Source organism: Parasteatoda tepidariorum, chromosome 10, assembly GCF_982258835.1.
Source record: "Parasteatoda tepidariorum strain Cologne lab strain chromosome 10, Ptep-v5.0, whole genome shotgun sequence".
In the NCBI taxonomy this organism is placed as follows: Eukaryota; Metazoa; Arthropoda; class Arachnida; order Araneae; family Theridiidae; genus Parasteatoda; species Parasteatoda tepidariorum.
In genome coordinates this window covers 6,166,290-6,186,812 of record NC_141764.1, presented here as the reverse complement: position 1 = coordinate 6,186,812, position 20,523 = coordinate 6,166,290, and the positions used below count along the sequence as shown (strand labels likewise).

At 28.7% G+C, this 20,523-nt stretch overlaps 1 protein-coding gene across 7 annotated transcripts in view; it reads right to left on the bottom strand.

Annotated features, from left to right (window-relative positions):
• Positions 1–6,888: 6,888 nt before the first annotated feature.
• Positions 6,889–20,523, bottom strand: part of LOC107444808 (uncharacterized) — a 36,758-nt gene continuing 23,123 nt past the window's right edge. For 4 of the 7 annotated variants that reach the window (XM_071184455.2, XM_071184457.2, XM_071184456.2 and 1 more), the window contains exons 5-8: positions 19,694–19,875; positions 14,491–17,505; positions 11,556–11,643; positions 10,826–10,883 (exon numbers count right to left, since the gene is read on the bottom strand). In XM_071184455.2, the coding sequence (XP_071040556.2) occupies positions 10,841–10,883; positions 11,556–11,643; positions 14,491–17,505; positions 19,694–19,875 (3,328 nt within the window). In that variant the 3' untranslated portion in view covers positions 10,826–10,840. Of the gene's footprint in view, positions 7,098–10,825; positions 10,884–11,555; positions 11,644–14,490; positions 17,506–19,693; positions 19,876–20,523 lie in introns of those variants that run through there. The other 3 variants (XM_071184459.2, XM_071184461.2, XM_071184460.2) reach the window with 1 other exon arrangement.

Genomic DNA, 20,523 nt, shown 5'->3' with positions numbered 1-20,523 from the left:
TTTGTTCCGTTCTATTTTTATTTGTGACCTGTGTAATTATTATGTAAATACCTTTGTGTGTAAAGAGTACAAGTTGTCTTTACAAAAGATATTACAGTTTATATAAAACAAAAAGTTTTAGTTTTAATTCAAACCTTTTATTTTAGTTACATTGAACATTTTATGTATAGTTTAGTAATTAAAGTAAATAAAAAGTTTTTTTTTTTTCGAAAAATATATTTTTTGCTATAAAAAATACCTGAAAATGATCCTACTATCCTCTGTTAGCTTTCTCCCTTTTTTGTTGTTGAGGGATCTTTTAATTTCTTATCAGATGAGGAATTAACTGAGTGAAAACTTCAAAAATATATACATAGGAAATATCAGTTGACATTGTTTGAAGTGCTCACTTTCAAGACTTGCCAGAAGTCAATGAGAAGAAACTAAAGTGATTTGAAATATAAAACGTATAGTAGCCAATGGAAAAATAGAAACAAAACTAAATAAACGCGAAGGATGAAAGATAGCAGAACAAGAAAAACCACAGAAGGGCAAATCAGGTTAAAATGTGTTTCCACACACTATGGAGGGTTGGTGAGGAACTAATGCGATTGACAAGTGATTTAATAGCTTTAGTCCCTCACAACCTCTTCTTAGCGTGTGGAAATGCATTTTACCCTGATTATTTTGTTTCACACAATTACATCGTTTGAAACTTAGTCATCAAAAAGAAATTCAATTCTTCTCTTCATTTTACTCAAAAAGGAAAGATGCACACATCATTATGGGTTTTTATTATTTGTAATGTTAATGACATAGCAAAGTTTCTATAAAAATATCTTGGTTCTAAATTTTTCTGAAATTTTTTTTACCGAACAGTCAGTAGAAACCAGGGCTGTGTTCAAACATTTTTCAATAAAAAAAAATCATTAATACATATTTTTTTTATATATTAATAAAATTAATCATTTTTGAAAATTAATCAAAACTTAGCTATATTAATGGTGTGGGATAAAGAGAAAAAATTATAAAAGTTATCTATTAGAAATATTTAAGATAAATAAAAACTAACTAATAGCTACAAAAAAAAACAAAAAAAAAACTGAAGTTGTAAAGTTTAATAAAAAAGAAAGAGAAATAGCAAAAAATATTCTCTTGATTTTTATGACAAAACTTTAATGCTGAAAATAGTATTTTCCGAAAAAAAAGTAAACATAAAACTTTAAAAGACAAGAGTCTATCAGAAAAGCTTTTAAAAATGCCCACAAAAAATTATACACAAAAGCGAAACATAAAAAATAAAAATCTATCATAATTAAACTGAACATCTGTTTAAAAAAAAATACAGCATAATTGGTAAAGGGTAGAAAAAAGAAGTCTAATAGCTCCGCCATAATAAAACTCCTCATTAAAACCAAAGTTTTTAAAAAAAGAGAAACAAAAAAAAAATCGTTCTAAATTTTTTAAAGAAAATTTAATGCTTTTTCAAACAGTGGCGATCAAAAATAACGTTCCTCAGAAACGCTCTTTAAAAAATACTGTATCATAATAAAAACTTTGATAAAAAGTTAATAAGAAAAGACAGAAAAAAAAACATTCTTATTTCTTAAAATATAACTTTAAGATTGAAAATCATAGCATTTTTTTGTTACCAGCTATCTGTCTTACTATACTAGAAAAAAGTAAGAATAAAATCTATCATAAAATGCTGTGCTATAATCAAAACAGAACAAAGAAAATCTGGATTCTTAAAACATAAATTTTGCTTATCCATTTATCTTTCACAATATAATTTTGCAAGCACATGAATATTAAAACTTAACAAAGATGTGTAAAGACTATATCTGATAATGCATAATGAAAATACTATTTTAGATAACTTTTTATTTAATCTATCAGGGCTGATTGTGTTCCGGAAAAAATCCGGATTTCCGGAATTTTCGCTAACAGTGATCCGGAGGTTTCTGGAGATCGAAGGTCCAGACGTTTCAAAAAATCATTAATCACAGAAGTTTCTGAAAATCAAATTTCCAAAGGTGGAACTTAAATACCAAATTTTATTTTCTTTGTTTGTAAGGGAGAGCCAAAGAGATACTTTATAAGCTTATATTCATGATAAATATTCATTTTTTATCAGTAAATAGTTGTTACAATCATAAACTCAAGAAAGAAAGACATATTTGTAAATTTTAATTACTTCTTCAGGTCATCATAGGTATGTGTAAATGGTATAGGTATGTGCAAAATTTTAAATATATTTTAAGTAAACTAAGAAATATTGAGAAAAAGGAAAAAAACCTTGTTTAAATTTTTTTTCAATTTAAACTGTTATTATTATTATTTCTTTTTAACTCAAGAAATTTTCCGGAATTTTGACTTTGGCTCACAATCACCCTTGATCTATCAAAACTTAGAAAAAAAAAAAATACTTGCCAAATAGTAACCGAATGCCAAATAGTAATCGAATATTTGTTGCATCCCTAATTTTCACTAAACAAAAAAAAATAATTAATAAAAATCAATAATTTCAGGCGATTTTGCATCAATAACTTTTTATATTTATTTACATTTTATATAGAGCACATTCTATACTGTATTTAATCCAAACAGTGCTCTTTGTAAAATTCATTGATCATATTTTCTTTAAACTAATAAATATCTAAAGTCAAATGTTTAAATAATGTTGTGTTCAAGCAGAATTATTATTTTAATCAATATGCAATATTAAAAAATTAATGTTACAAAGGCAAAATTGTGAAATTTATTATTGCATATCCTATGGAAAAAAACTAGATAAATTCTTTATATTTTATTCTTTTCTAATATGAAATTAAAATATTTAAAGAATTCTTATCTAACTAAATGATTTTTTTAGCTTAGATTAATTATTAGTATTTTTTTTTTTTACAACTAGAAACCTGCACAGTGCAGAACAAAAATATAGTTTCCTTCTTCTTCGTAATAAACACATATGAATAAAAAAATTTATATCCTATGTTTATACAACATTTAACATGTCTCCCATACATTCCCTAATTTTTACCAGCTCCTTAAGGTAAAAAGAGAAACAGTTTCGGAAATATCATATCGGGAAAAAGAGTAACGAACTTTCGACAATGTTATTACTACACAATGTCGAATTTTGAATTGGACCTTGTGAATCAAATTTTAAAGCAAAAATCTTAATTTTGAATCAAAAATAGATTATTTACCAACAGAACGTTAACATATGGTCGGTCTTTAAAAGAACATTTTTTTTAAAATTAAAATATGTTATAAAAGGTTAAAATCAAATAGAGAAAATTAGCATCAATGCAAAAATTATAACAATTTGTTGACAAACATTGCTGTTAGCGATTATAAGAAAACATGTGATTGATTGGCTTTGCTGAGAAAAATAATTCACCGATTTGGATGGGAGTACAAAAGCTTTTAGAAAAAAAGTGTAACATAAAATCTATTAAATTATGACCAACTAATTTGTGGGGAATTTTATGAAATTAAAAATACTAAAACATTCTTAATCATTTAGTTAGAAGGAAAAAAAAAACTTAAAGCATCGGAACAAACTTGAACGATAATTGGATTCAACCCACAGATTAGAAGTGAAACAAATGCTACTTTTATAAACAGAAGCAAATATTTTAACTCCTTCTTCAACTACAATCTTTGCCTTTCCTAAACTGTATTCAAGGGTTCTATGTGTCATTCTAGTTTAACAGGGATTAATGGAGTAAATTTTGACGCATGCAAAATATTATTAAGTTGATATTTCAACTGTTTGGCAATAAATTTCCATCTAAAAAAAGTGGGTATAACGGATAAAATAATTTTAATTAAGAAAACCTATAAAAAAATTTCCAGCTTTTCTTTAAAATTCCCTGACTTTTCCAGTATAAAAAAAAAATTCCCTGATAATTCCAGGTTTTCAATGTGGGTGGCCACCCTGTAAATGTAGTTTAACATGTGTATAGTTTGTCTACAGTAAGAACTCCCCCTGCTGCTATGAAAACAAGGATAGCTAATTTCAGGGGGAATCTTCTCTTCACTTTAAGGCTAATGCAATAGATCGAAGAAAAATATTTATTTTCTCTCACCAACGTGAGCCAAAACCTGTCCTAAACAATGACCCCACACTCCTACTTGAAATAGTTACACTTCGTTACCAGAGACGCTGCTGCGGGTCCATACGAATGGCATGGGGAGTTTTTAATTTAGACAAACTATATATTGTAAAAATATTGATTTCCAAATTCTCATATATCAATACTCTATTAATTTAGTGGCAAGAATGACAGAATATTCTGCAGTTTTTGTGTTGGCTGCACAATCCGTAAGATCCATTGAGAAAAAAAAAATTTCTTTCTGTGTAGAACGGACTAAGTTCTTATTTTTCCAAGTTTTTTTTTTTTTTGCTTTTGTGTTTAGAGTTCAAGATGATAAAAGGAGTGTGATGCAAGAAACATTTTATTACCTTAAATGAATTGAAATTAAATCTAAAAACAGTTGACATAGTAAAAAAACTCTTAACAGGAAATAAAAATACTAATTTGAAAATTCATTGTTTTAACATAAGAAAATCACACAGGATACAATAAATAATACATTTTTTTAGCATTACATAAGTATCTATCATTTAAGCATGGTTATGAAAATCAAATCATCATTACAGTGAAACCTCACTTCACCAGGTTTCCAAAATCTATAGAAGACTTTCTATGAATCCCTGTGGCAGAATTTTTTTGGGCTTTCTGTGACAAACCTCTCTAATAATATCTTTCTGCAAGATACTTTTAAACATTACAAATATACATGTTACTAATTTAAAGTAACAGAAGCGTCAACTTCAAAGGAAATAAAACTTTTAATTGAATATGTAATATTTTTTAAATTCTAATATGTCGCATTACATTTAAAAAAATCCGTGAAATCCGTAGCTGTAACTACCGAAAAAAAAAAAAAAAAAAAGACAGACGGCAAAATCACGCAAATCAGACTCTTCAGAAAGGGGTTACCTAAATGCGTGTTTTCAGTTTGAGATTCAGTTGTTGCAATAAATAATACAGTATTAAGAATATTTGATTTTAAAAGCTATGTGGAAATCAATGGTAAAATAGAATGAAAAAAAAAAAATGAAAAGTGCATAAAAAATAGAATGAAAATTTCTGCAGAAAAGAAAACCAAAACTTTTTACTTCATTGCTCTTTATTTTTCATTATCAAATGAGAACAGAAAAATCACAAGCATTTTTTTTTCTCCACTCCAATGCGCGATAAAAGCATCTTTTGAATATAATTCTGAAGAAAAGAAAAAAAAATCTTTCAAAATTTCTGCAGAAAAAAAAGCAAAAGTATTTTACTTCCCAAAGGAAAAATCTTTCGGTAAGAGCTCAGTACCGTTCTGCGACAATGTCACCACGATTCTATCACATGGCCATGAATATACCCTTACAAAGGGTGGATATTTTTTTAATTCGATTAATTTCTTAGACATTCCCTGAAAGCAGTATACTTCATATTTTTATGAATTTTACATAGATGTGAATGCATAGCTGCCAACATGGATAGGAAAAAATCCAGTAGATTTTACGTAATATAAATTTCATGATAATTGTTGCATAATGTTCTAAATATTTTACACACAGCGAAATTTATAGTGATCAAAATAGGAATACTGCAATATTTTCTGGTTATGATTTCTCATTCAATGATATTGAAATGTTATGTATTATGTTTATTCATAATTTTGAATAGTAATAGGCATTTAATTCATCAATGATAGTTGACTGAATTTTATAAATGAGGCTCACTTTATTATGTATTAGTGACACTTATTTAAATATTCAAGCAAGCAATCTGCACAAAAATTCTACTTCAATAGAGATTTTTTAAGGAAACTTACTCAATTTTAAAGATTTTTTTAAAATGTACAAAACCGGGAGAACTTTTATTAAACCAGGAGACACTGCCAAAATCCAGCAGTCTATTCCAGTAGAGTTGGCAGCTATGTGAATGTCCTTAAGGGATATTGAAGGGTGGGGTAAACATTTTTGTGCTGGTAATGTGAAGAAAGAAATAGTATAATTAAAACTTCTTGCATATAATTGAAACTTGATGAATCATTGCATTATTATTTATTGATTGTATCGCAAAATTACAACAACTACCTTTCTTGAGATTTGAATAAACTTAAAATAAATATTAATGTAATTCCTTATTTTGAATTATGTAATTTTGAATTATATACAAACATGTAAAAAAATTAAATAATTTGTTTTTTCAACATTAGATTAGTGCGTCCTAGTCCTTACCAAGGTTTCACTGTAGATACATATATAATTTTGCTTGAACAATTACAAAAAAAGGTCACTTCCAGAAAAAAAATTCCCCGACTTTTCCAGGTAAATTTCAGTGAAAATTAAGACCATCAGAAAATTTTTATTCTTTTATTTATAATGTGAAATATTAGATTTTCTGTATAAAAAATATTATTAAATGAGGAAGGGAACATTTCAGTTTGATTGAAATTTTTACAACAGATCATTGTAATAGAGGTTAGAATTATTTAATTCAAATCTCAATAACTGATTACTATTACTGACAATTTTAAAACTAGTTATTTTCCAGGCATAATATTCCAGGTTTTTATAAAAAAAATTGCAACTTTCAGTGACTATTCCTTGATTTTTTGGAGTTAAAATTCCCAGACAATTCCAGGTTTTCCCCTGACCCATGGGAACACTGCAATTATGTCAAATAACAAAAATTTTAAAATAAATTAAGATAACTTGTATGTTTAAGGTGCAAACAAAAATATGTCAATACAAATTGATAGATAATTAATTAAAACTTTGTTAAGTGCTTAATTTTTTAGTTAAATGTAAATGAAAAGTTAAAAAAAAAAGATTAATGGCAGCAAAACAATTTATTTCAAACTATCTAGTTTCTAAAAATATACATAACACAGAAATGATAATGATTACAAAAAGAAGACTAAAATTCTAATTCAAAGTTTCATACAAAGCTTATAAGGCGACAATGTTTTTAAAAATATACATAGCACAGAAATGATACTGATTACAAAAAGAAGACTAAGAAGATTAGTTTCTTCTTAATTTCCTGAAATGATAAAAACAATATTTTATTTTTAAGTTGAAGTTATGTATTCTGATTTTTATATTTAATAGAGAATTACACACACACATATACAAAGTTTATAACACAGAGGTTCTAGTTGACCAGAATATTTAAAAGGCAATTACAATTAAGTTAGCAAATGTGTTAGTTACTGTTAAAATTCTCCAGTACTAAAAAACATCAAGATATTTAAGAAGTTTTCTGTTCTAGGGGAGATTTTGAGACTTATTACTACAGTATGTACTTATTACCATCAGGGGTCTGTTTAGAAGAAATTTGGGTCCGTTAACGGACCCTTCACAAAATATCTTTTCATAAAAACGGACCCTTCACAAAATATTTTAACTTAAAAACGGACCCTTCACAAAATAATTTATCTTTTAATCGGACCCTTCACAAATTTGTTTATCGTCATTATTGTTTTGTTAATCGAATAAACCCTTCCCAGGAAGGGGGGGGGGGAGAAAGATAGATTTAAACGAACTAAATTTTGTCTTCGGCAGACGCTTCTTCCTTTATTCGTCCGAAATGAATATTCTGCATTCAGCAGTATAGGCTAAATACCAAATATTTGTATATTGCATCTCTAATTTAGTAGCAGCAATTGCTGTTTATTTTTTAAAATGAATTTTTTTAATTATAATTTTACTGTGTTGAGCATAAACTTGTATGTCTTTACAATTTAAAAACTCTTTTAAAAAGTTTTTTTGCAATAACGGACCCTATTTGCACAAATTCACAAGAGCGGACCCTGGTTGAAAGAATGTGACTTAACGCTTATTTTATATTCACAAATTACGAGTAATTTTTTCACAATTTTACAAAAACGGACCCTTCACAAAATGTCTGGACAGACCCCTGACCATGATTGATTAAGCATCACTAGTGCCAATAATAGTTTCTATAGAAATAAAAAAAATTTTGTACTTATCTTTTAATTCAATAATTGTGTCCTTAAATCCAGAAAATAAAATTTAAGTTAAGAGAAAATGAATAATAACAATATTTGAATTTTTGCATAACAACAACAATAATAATTAAAAAAAATACATGTCGGTAAAAAATCTAAAAAAGGCACTCAATAAAATTCAGAGTGATATGATTTTACACTACATAATAAAGTAACATTTTATTTCTTGAATATCAATAATAAAAAATACACTCAAAAAATATTTTAAGTACTATGTACATTAACAAAATGCAAAATAATTTTCAAAGACTTAGCATAATCATGATAAAATAACTAGTTTTTGACAAAAAAAAAACTCTTTTTTTGATTATATTAGCTACCATAAAAAGATAGAGAGATTTTTCAGTTCGATTTTAGAGGGTGGAAAATGAAACCTGAAACTGAGAATATCTTGCAACATGCAGCAGAGTTGCACATGAGAGTGCAAGAATCTCACTGAATCCAGTTCAGTAGAAGAACACGCGGACTCCCAAGTATTTTAACATGATTGGTGCTATCATACATTACGGACCGACGGTAGGGAGAAATGAATTGTGGTTGAAGAAATTGTGAAAACGTTGACTAATATGAAAACCACGTTTTTGCGTAATACATGGCGAAAATCGACATGGAAAAGCAAGAAAAAAAATCTAGTTTTAGACAGGGTTCATTGATTTAAATCATCTGATTTATATCAATTTTAAAATCCATATATATATTGACTTTAAAGGTTAAAAAACAGTGTTTTAAATTATAGATACTTTTATTATTTTCTTTTCTTAGTTTTAAAATTTATTTTCAATAAATTGCTGTGTTAATTAATTTTAGTTAACGAAATTACTTTCTTTCTTGGTGTATGTTAAATTCCAACACATTCGAAATAAAATTTTAAAAATCTTTTGATTCTTGAGATTGAAAGTACAGATTAAAGTTCACATTTAATGCTGTCTTATTATAGACTTACATAGCTGTAGAAAGTAATTAATAGACATGAATTTTGAAAGAAAAAAATGCAAATAATCTCAGGGTTGCCATAGTAAAAAATGAACAAAAATATGAAAATAGTTGCCTGAACAGGAACAAAAATTTATCAAAAATAGTAGCCAAATAACTCAAATTATAGCTTAATTGTCAAGTACTATATTAGGACTGGGTGATGTCAGAAATTTTAAATTGTGATACATTATCAGTTTGACATCGCGATATAGCGATGTAATCAAAAATAAATAAAAAAGGAATGAATCTATTACAAAAGAAAATATTAATTCTAAACATATTCTACTATGACATCAATATCACTGTTTAATTTTTTTTCAATTAAAATAATAAAGAAGTCAAAGTAAAAGCAAACCCAAGCTTTAATTTATTTTTCTTAAATTAAAAATGATTTAAGATTTATTGGTTTAAAAACAATAATACTGTAACAAAATATTTTACATGCGTGCACATTAAATCGTTAAACCGCGATTGTAATCTAATTCCGGTAACTTAAATCAGATTTCTGATGCACTACCTAAAACGAAAGTCACTATATCGTCCTACCGATGTATTCGTTAAATCGATATTTTGCAATAAATCTATTTATCGCCCAGTACTAACTATACTCGAATTAAAACAAAGTTTTGTACAAATATAAAAGGTATACATATTAGAAAATAGGTACCTAAATAAAAGTTGAATTATAATAAAATATGAATGTTAATAGAAGAAAAAAAAAACAAAAATAACAAAACTGCCCCTCAGAGAGAAAAAATAACAAGTACTTTATTCAATCTAATGGAAATATAAATTTTCAGCTATTTGGACATAAATGATTGTATAAAAGTTTGCTTTCTTTTACTAAAGTTCTGAAAAGTAACGCTCATTTTTGGGAAAAAGCTTCGCTAAGAGTAAAAAAGTCTCCCAATAGTCGCCTATTCCTGAAAAAAGTTGCTTTTTAAGCCTTTTCATGCAAAAAAAAGTCGCCAACGCTGAAAATAGTTGCAAATAGTCTCATTTTAGTAGTCTGTGGCAACTCTGTAATCTTAATTAAAATCCTACCTCTTGATTGAAACAGCATGGAATTAAAATTGACATAATATTTCATTGATGGAAAATGTATATTTCTAAAGCTTGAGGTTATATTAAAAAGAAATTACCCTAATATGCCAAAAATAGAAAAAAAAAGGCAAATTAATTCAGATATTTTTTCCTGATATAGTGTCATTCTTCCCTTTCAAAGTCTATTGAGTTATTAACTGGTATTTTTTTCTCATAATATGTTTACAGTATCTTTGACATTATCAGATTTTCTATTAAGAAATTTTGTGAAAAAAATTTCAATGAGTGCATAGATTTTTTTAAAAAACTTTTTCAGCTGATCTATTTTGATATAGAATTAAAAATGAATATTTTAATATAAAAATATATAGATTAAATATTTATTTATTTTAAAAATCAAGAGAAAAAAACACAATTTTAAAATAAAATTATGATTTGCTATTTGAAACTTTAATTTATTAGTTAAAGAGTCTGTCCAAGCCAAATTTGCTACTGCTTAGGGTACCTTCACAAATTCAACTTTGGAAATCAACAAAGGATAAACAAAATACTTTTTCTAAAAATTTTATTTTCGTGTTTCGTACAAAACGAATAAATCCATATTTTTGTGTTGATTTCTTAATATTATTTTTAATTTTCACAAATTATGTCTAAATTTTCACAAAATAAATACCTCTCAGAAAAACCTAGACATATCACTTTCATTAAATTCTCTATTTCATCTAGTCTTCAAATTTCAATTATGCATTTGTTTCAAAATGGTTGCTATGCATTCAAAGCTATGTATTGTAATGAAAAATTATATTAGTAAGTTAGAGCTTCTAAAATATTCATATAATATTGTTTTAATATTAATTTAATTTTGATTAAACATTTATAAAGTATTTTTAATCATAAATTAAAGTTCTTACAATGTGTTTGAATAAAAATAAAAAAAAATTCGATTTAAATATAAAAAAAACCCACGAACCCTGGTTTTGGAAGAAGGAAATCAAGCACTTTTTAAAAACACCCCATGAAAAAAGCACCTTTAAGGACTTTTAAAGAATGAAAATCAAAAATAAGAACATTTAAGCTTTTTTTAAAAACACTACACACAATGTCAATGAAAAGTGATTTAAAAGATCTCAATCTTTACTTCATGGAACATATACTTACTAAATCTTTATACTTTTTTGTCAATATTAACTCAAAGTAACATGACACACTTTTTTAATCAATAATGCATTAGTAACGAACAAAAGGACATATTTGTTTTCAGACACAAAATAAATGGGCATTATAATCAGGGATTTTATATGTAATCACATTAAAAAACCAATTATATTTCTATAAAGATATACAAACAAGTAAAATACATAACTTAGGAACATATTTTTAAGAATTGTTTAAATTAATTAAATAAGGAAAGTATTTTTAATTTCTTTTTAAAATAAAAGTGGAGTACATACCGATTCAGGCTAGGTTCCTTAAAGTTTACTGTTGGCCGATTACGCCTACTTCGTCCTCCACTTTCTAAGTCAGGAACAACGAAATTCTCTAAAATAACATATTGAAACATAAGTGTATACTTAAGATAGTCCAAGATTTGAAACTAAAAGAATATTTAATTCCCATCAATTATATTTAAAAATAATATATTTCTGACACGTCACAATTGTTGGCAATTTTGTTTACAGGTAAAACAAAAATTCTATGTAAAAAAGACACTGCCAAAAATCTCAGATATTATGATTTTGTAAAGCCATCTCTTAAACTACATTGCCTTATGTTTTTATTGATAATTATAAATATCAACTGATATTTTTTTATACTTGAACAATGAAATTAAACATCGGTATTTATTTTTTTCCTCTTCCAGAAATTATATTGCTAACAAATTATTAAATTATGTATATACGCATTTAACTTACTTGGTACCAAAATTTCAAAAATTTTTCTATTTAAGTTGACAACGATTGAGTCGTACATTTTATCTTGTAGTACACACTAAAAAACAAACAAATGCTGATTTTTAAGTTTAAGCAACCCTATTTTAAAAAAATATCAGCAACCTTGATAATTTTTACATACAACTCACTAAGGTTTTCTCTTTTTTTATTTTATTTTACCCTTATATTCGTTAGATAATAATATTTTAATAAAACAGCATATAAAGTTAACAGTAACAGATCAGAATTCTAACTTATAATGAGAGGTTTTCCAACTGATCTTTTTCTCTTTAAAATTTATGTTTACCAGCGTTGCCACTCAAATCTGTAAAAAAAAATTCCATGTGTATTCCCTGTAAATATTACACACAATATATTAAGAGGAAACGACTGTGCTCATGTGTGAGCTACATTGGGCTAACTATATAAGTTCTAATTTTTGGAAAAACAGCTGTATAATGCTATAGTAAATGAAATAGTTTAGTATAACTGAAATATCATAGTTAAATATCCCATAGATTACGCTTGAGTGCCTACCATTTTTAAAAAGACAAAAATAAGAAACAAAATTCCTTGTATTTTTCCAGTTCGTAAAGAAAAAAAAAATCAAAATTCCTTGCATTTTCCCTGTTATTTTTAGGTGGTTTTTAAATTCCCTGCATTTTCCAGGTTTTTCACTGTGGGTGGCAACCCTGTTTACTATTTGGAAATTTTCACTGTATTTACTAAACTCTATTTCAGAGTGGCCACTCAAATCAGATTTCAAATTTCTCTGATTTTTCCATGTAAAAATCTTAAAATTTCAAAATCAGTATTTTTTTCTTTCTTATGTATTTAAGTGTAGAATTTGTACAAGAAAAGTGTCAATATTATGAAATATTTTATTCAAAATGTTACTTTTTTAACATGTCATCTTGAAAAAATAATTTATTTTGACAATTTGGCAAGTTTTTTTTTTTAATGTTTTGGTACAACATTAATTTTTAAGAAATTAAAACATGTGGAGAAAATAATATGTTTAGCTTGTAGAATAGATTGTTTTCATTGAATAAAATATTTTTAATGTGTTATTTTTAGTAGTTTTTGCTTGGATAAGTATTGTTTAATATATTTTCATTAAGTAAAGGAAAACCGTTCCAGGTGATAATATATCAATAAAGTTTATAGTTACAGTGGCTCCAAAAAATGTTCGTTCACTTATAACTTTTATTGAAATAGGAAATAAAAATTCATTAATTAAAATGAATATTTCAGAATGGGTATTTGATTTTAAGATGTATAATCTATTCTTAGCAAAACTGCATAGAATATTTTAGTTCAATATTTAGTATATCAAAGCAAAAGTTCATTTCTAAGATATCAATAATCAAATAGTAAAAAAAATTTTACCCCACGAAAGTCATTGTACACTTTAAATGTTTTCTAATTTTAGAATTAAAATTATCGTCAATTGCTTTAATTTTTTTATTTTATCATTTAAAAACGGCTCGTTGTCTTATTAAAAAAATAGACCAAATTTGAAAGTGGGTAATTTGTCATCATAAGGGGTAAATCAGTATGAACATTGTTAAATTAGTTTATTGTGTGCTATTGCACTGTAATATGTGATAAAATGCTTAAAAGAAAGACTTCATACCAAAGATTAAAATTATAAAAATTTGTGGGAAAATTCATAAATTCACAATTGAGTGTTGTAAAAGTTTCTGTAAAATTTAATAAAAAATATTCTGCTCGAATTTCACCCGACAAAAAAAAAAACTAGCTACATTTATTTACAAACTCATGAAAGCTATAGTAGATGTGAAAGGAAACTCCACTAAATATTAATTTAACGAAAATTAGAATATTTTTCAATAGGCGAAAATTTTTTTTTGAAAGTGTAAAATGACTTTTGTGGGATAAAGTTTTCGTTACTTTTTGATGATTGATCTTTGCCTTTCCTAAATTGCAGTCCCATAGTCTCAATAGAGGTCAACTGTTTCTACATTCATTCAGCAACCATGGGCGAATTTTATGAGGCACTCTAGTTTAACAGGGTTATAATGGAGCAAATTTTGTTAAGTTAATAATATTTCAACTGTTTGGAGACACATTTCAGACTAAAAAAAGTGGATATAATGGATGAAATAATTTAAATTAAGAAAATTAGTTAATAATTTAAATTAGGGAAATTGAAAAAATATCAAAACAAAAATTTCCAGCTTTTCTTGAAAATTCCCCGTTTTTTCCAGTATAAAAAAATTCCCTGCTAATTCCAGGTTTTCAAGGTGGGTGGCCACCCTGTATTTTCATCCCAATGTATCTTTAAAAGTTCAAACTGCTATAAGTTAAGAAATGCATTTTTACAACTGCCACTCGGATCATGGCTATAATGTAATGAGTTAGAAACAGTAAGAACCTTGTTGTTAGAAACAGTAAACCCTATTTTAATCATAGCATAAGAAATGATAAGTACCTTTTAGACTTCCAGTGCTATCAGTTTTTCTTGCTTTAGAGGGAGGAGGAGTGAAAGCTGAGTCTTTAATGTTCTCTTTAAGAACATTCTTAGATTTACTTTTCCTGGCATTCTCTTTAACTTCTGTCAGCACATCAGATGAAGTTGGAGTTTTGGTTTTTTTATTTCTTTTCAGGTTAGAAATTTTCTTGGAACTCACATTTACGCAGACCGGCGTTTTCGGGACCACCGTCAGAGCTTCCATTTCTTTGTCGCTGGAGGGAGCAACATTGGCATCACTCGTTTCATTTTCCACTGCAACGTCTTCCGCATTTAAGTTATCAATCGGTGGCTTTGCCAACGATGTATGGGTGCTCTGTGTGGCACTGCTCAGGCTTTTTATATCTGAAGCCCCACCATTTGGATTTTCTTCCGGAAAAGGGATATCAACATCATCTAAGAAGTCATCGGTTGCAGTTACTCTCTTCCTGCTAGACCTTTCGGAAATCCCCGAGAACGTCTTTTTGCTTTTAGACCTTTTACTCTCAAATCCGAAAAATTCAGAGTTTTTATGAGATTTCGCACCACTCAACTTAGAGGAACTATTCCCTTGTTTCACATTTAAACTTGATTTTTTGCTAACATCTATTTTATCAACATGTGTTGTAGCAATAAGAGGGTAGTCTGTTTCAATCTCTTTAGGCTCACCATCCATTTTTTTATCAGTCACATTTACAAGACCATCTCCTTGGCTTCTTCCCTTAACCTTATTTGTTTGTTTTTCAGTTTCTTCAGATTTCTCATTTTTCTTGGACCTTAACTCCTCTTCACTTTCATCAGTACTTGGAAATGAGCTTTTTAATTTGTGTTCAATATTGGGAGAAATATTGTGTGAAATGTAACTTTTTTCAGCGGGCAGTGATGGTTTTTTAAGCATCGAACGTCGCACAGGAACACTTTTTTTCTCACAATCATTAGGTTCAAACATATCCAAAATTTTAATTTCTCTCTCAGAGTTTTTAACTCTGTCCTCGCCGTCACTATCTGTAGGGGTTGCATTAATATTTGCAAATGAAACTTTCTTTTTCAAGGAGCGTTTCTTTCGACCTTGCTCTTGATACATGAGTCCGATATCTCGCTCTAGAACGGCAACTGTATTTTTATTCTTTGGCATTTTTGAACTCTTTTTGGGTGGTTTTTTGCTCTGCCTACATTTCGTGGTCGGTTCCTCATCTTCGTCGGACAAAGAGAAGTCGTATCCTTTAGAATCGGCACATTCAAGCTTATTTAGCTTTGAATTAGACTTCCTAGTTTTTTTAAATATGAAAGGTCCTCTTCGGCCTGGTTTTAAACTTCTCCTGCCTGGGATTCTCTTTCTCTGCTGTTCTGTTGCAATAACCTCAGGTTCAGAATCTGAGGGGAACATATCCGAAAAAGATGAATTTGATGAATTTTCTGAATTTGATGAATTTTCTGAAATTTTAGGCAAAACAGATTTTCTAGGACATATACTAGAAGTTTTCTTAAGATTCTTTTTTGTGGATTTGCTGTTTGAAATTTCTGGTTCCTTTGAATGTTCTCTATTCACTACTGTTTTTTCAGTGCTACATGATGGCCTTGTTATTTCATCCAAAGACATGACCTCATTTGTAGCTTTTGTATGAGCTGTATCTGGCAGATCAATGTTACCTGATAAGTTTAGCTGATTTAATAATTCTTTAGGATTAGGTAACAACGATTTGATAGAGGCTTTACTAGATTTGTTTTGCTTATCTATTGCTTCTGAATCAGTTTCTTCTGACAGATCATGATTAGATGATAAATTTTGGTAGCTTGGTGATTTTTTTAAAAAATTGGGTAATACTGTCATTTTAGAAGTTTTCGATCTTCGACATTCGTGTACTTCTTCCAAATCATCTGCATCATTTGTTTGGTTCGTTTGCTTTGAAACTCCTTTAGCAGGATAAGGCAACACTGACTTTCTAGAAGCTCGATTAGATTTTTTGCGCTTATTTATGACATCTAAATCACTTTCAACTGCAATGATAGGATCAATCGATAACTTTTGTTGCTTTAACAGTTCTTCGGGTATAGTAGGTGATACTGATTGGCCGACAGATTTATGGCAATACTCGGGCGACCCTGTATTTACTGTAGGCGGGGTTGATATTGTGGGATGCTTAAAAGCTTCATTTAAGGAATTTGATCCAATTAACTTATTAGAAATTTTATTGGTGGGTTTTAGGTTACTAGATTCGGGCACAAAACCTTCTTCAAAGCATTTTGAAACAACTTTTCCTTTTTTCAACATTGATGACCCGGGCTTATGATCACTGGATACTATACTTAGATTAGGAGAAGGTTTAAATTTTTCAATGGGAGATATTGGTTTTGAAATATTCGAAACAGAAGGTAAATCTTTCAGGTTGCATGCTGTTTTATTGGAAGGAAGAGAGAAGTTATTAAAATGCATTTCATATGTTGAACTTGCAAGGGCAACAGAGGGGATAATTTCAGTGAGATCCATGTCTTCAACAAAGTTCAGGGTCATATCACCAGTACAAATTTCATGAGGCAATTGGAATGGGTTTCCAGGTCTGGGATCTGGTTTCTGCGGTGGCAAATGAGGAATTACAAATGTGCCTCTCTTATCTGAATCAGCCTTCTTGGTGGCTTGTAACTCGTGCGCTAGTTCCTGCAAAGAGTCTGTTCCCGACTTCACAGAAACAGGTAAGCAGTCATTGTTATCTTTGTTTAGCTGGTTAACAACAAAAGTTTCTCGTCGAATCGAAGGAACGAAAGCTTCAGGAGTGTCAGGTATACCCAGATCGCAAAATAAGTTATGTCGTCGCACCGGTATTCTGGAGAGATTAGAGCTTGTTTTTGCTTTGGGTGTTGTTTCTTTTGTAAATTCTTTCCCTTCTATGTCTTTAGGTTTCTCATATACAAAATCTGGCATTTTACTAGTATACTTTTGGGGACTGAATTGGGGCATTTCAGGTGTCCGTATTGTAGAAACATTGTTTTCTTCTGAACCTAAATAAAAAATAAAACAATTCCAATTTCAGAATGAAAAGAATTTATGAACAAAGAATTTAAATCAAGAATATTCGCAATAATTTTTTATATTGATTAAATTCTTCAATAATTTAGCTAAATTGCCTTCTCTGAAAAGCATAGAAATACTAAAGCTGATGAAAGACATTACAAGTAGATAATTTTCATTGAAAATATTATGCAGCACCTTTCAATAGTTTAGTTCTCAAAATAATATTTCATGTCTGTTTTAAATTAGCTTAAAAAATTTGGTTTAATTAAGTGAACGCCCGGCGACTGAGTGGTAGCGCTACGCGCTAATGTGCCGCAGGTCCTGGCAAGGTTGACTTAGCCTTTCAACCTTTCAGAGTGTCGATAAATGAGTACCAAGCATGCTTGGGAATTAAACACCGGGGGTTTCGCGTTCGGCCGACCATCTAACCGGAATGTCTGCTCATGCATCCCAGAGCCCAAGATCAAGAAAACTGAGATGTGTACAGTAGGCCTTAGCCCTCCGTGGGCTGTCGCACCACTGAGTTTAGTTGAATCAAAAAAAAAAAAAAAAACAAAAAAAAAAAAAATGAGAAGAAAAAAAACAGTTTCAGTTTTTTTCTGACATTTTCATGCTATTTTTTTTTTACTCATCACAGATATAGGGAAAATCATGTTGTAGATATGAAAAAAAAAGTCTTTTTCTAAAGAAGAAACATTTCATTTCAATAAAAAGAATTCCAGTTTTTTTTAAAACCAGAATACCATCACAAATATAACAAGATAGACAAGTAATGAGGTTTACAAGTTTTTCTCTCTGTTGTTACATAAAAAAAAAGATTGATTCTTGATAATTAGTGATCAATTTCACAGGTTCTTAGTTGCATGAATATTTGTTGCAGCTTTACATTGAGTATAATAGATTCACTAAGTTAACACTAAACATACCATAACCGCTCAAATGACCATTTAACATCTTTTGCATCTAAAATGCGCTGATCAGCTTATCTTTTTGCGCATTTGACTTCATGACTTTTTCAAACAATTATATACAGTGAATATTCTATTATTATTTACTTTTTGTATTTTGTTCGTTTCGAATAATACTTGCCGTTAACCTATTTCTACCACAACTGGTCATTTGACCGGGAGAACAATTTACTGCTTTATAAGGTTATCGAATCAGAAATGATGATGTAATGCGTGTCCAACATATTGCATTCGATGAGTTGCACATTTCTGCAAAAACTGTTGCGTAGTGAGTACAATCAGAATAAGTGTAAATTCAAATTTCAAAAAAGTACCTAACATTTTAGATTGGCATTTTTGTGTCAGAAAAAGTGACCAAAAACTAAATGTTTTGGTAAGTAGCTTATATTTTATTTTGATAGGTTTACTTCATTTCGAACTAACTGTTTGTTTTTACCGTCAGAAAAATGTCAAAACAATCAAAACAGAAGAAACAATAATAATCAAACTTAGAAGAAATAATATTAATTTATAAAAATAATAATAATTGGAAGAAATACGTTTTTGGAAAATGTACAATGGAAACACCCTACCCTGTATATGTAAAAAATGCATCAAGCAATGAATTAAAAATTGGCAATATAAAATTTTGAATTAGTATTATAAAGTTTTTTAGCTTATTTCTTTCCTAACATCCATATTTCATACATTCAATCAAGAAACATAAAGTCCGGTCATTTGACCGGCTATGATAGAAATAGGTATAGATTAAGTGTTGGTATGTTTAGTATAGTAGGGAACCGATTATCCGGAACGATCGGGACCATCGCTATTCCGGATAACTGATTTTTCCGGTTTTCTGAATCGCTACAAAAAGCCGTTTTTTCTATTGTTAAACTCAACTAAAAAAAAATATATATTAGGAAATAATCTTAAAAAGAAGAAAAAACGATGAAGTAATACAGTAATGATTATTTCTAAAAAGATGGTATGGTAAACATCTTTCAAAAAAGAAAGAAAAATCCTAAAATCTTATGAGGAAAAAAAATTTTTTTTTTTTAAATGGCGGGAAAATTTACCGAATTTCGTTCCGGTTTTTTGGTTTTCCGGTTTTCTGATTTCCGGATAACGGGTTCTGTACTGTATTAAGAACAAATTTTTAAGATATCTTCCATAAACAATCTCAAGATGACAATTATTACTACAATTTGAGCTAGAAATCACTTACCATTTTGTTTATCAAGATTAAGGAAGTTAGTAACATTATAGATTTCTGTAACATAATCATCAAAAACAGGCGTTGCATCTTCCATGAGTTCAACTTCATTGCTGGTGACTGATGATCTGGGACTTTCCTCAATAGTTTCCAATTCTGGTGGACAGGATTCAGGTTTGAAATCATTAGAAAATCTAAAAAGACAATGATCAAGGGAAATTACTATCAACGCTCAATGTAAAAACCCACCTACCCAGTAAAACCCAAACAAAGTGGGTTCTTCTAAAATATGATTTCTTTTTAATCTTCTGATATATTAAAAAGTAGGACTGGGATATAAATTGATGTATCATGACATATCGATTTAATGCATATATCAGCAAGCTGATACAGCAACTTTTGTTACAGACGATGCATCAGAAATCTGATTTAAGCCGTAGACTAAAGACGACGAGTGCGAAACAATGTATCGATATAAGACGTGCAAGGATCTTCTTGCAACTGATACCGACGCATGCAGAAGACGACGATGTACGTTTCGTTAGGTTGAAATAGCTTTGATTGATGAGTGGTAGAATCAGAACCATAGTTTTGAGAATATATATCATGATCTCGCATGTTCGTGCTTTTTTTCTTTTTCTTTGTAGCGACTTGATATTGCTTCTTGTAGATTATTTTCAATAGCTGACTTTGTGATTGCCGTCGTTAACTTGTTCTGAACGTAATCTATTATTGAAAAGAATATATAAAGAAGTGTTTCTTAATTAATTAGATAAATTTTCTTTTAAAACAAAACTTTTTTATTTATTTTTAAATGTGAAAATTAATTTTGATTTTATATG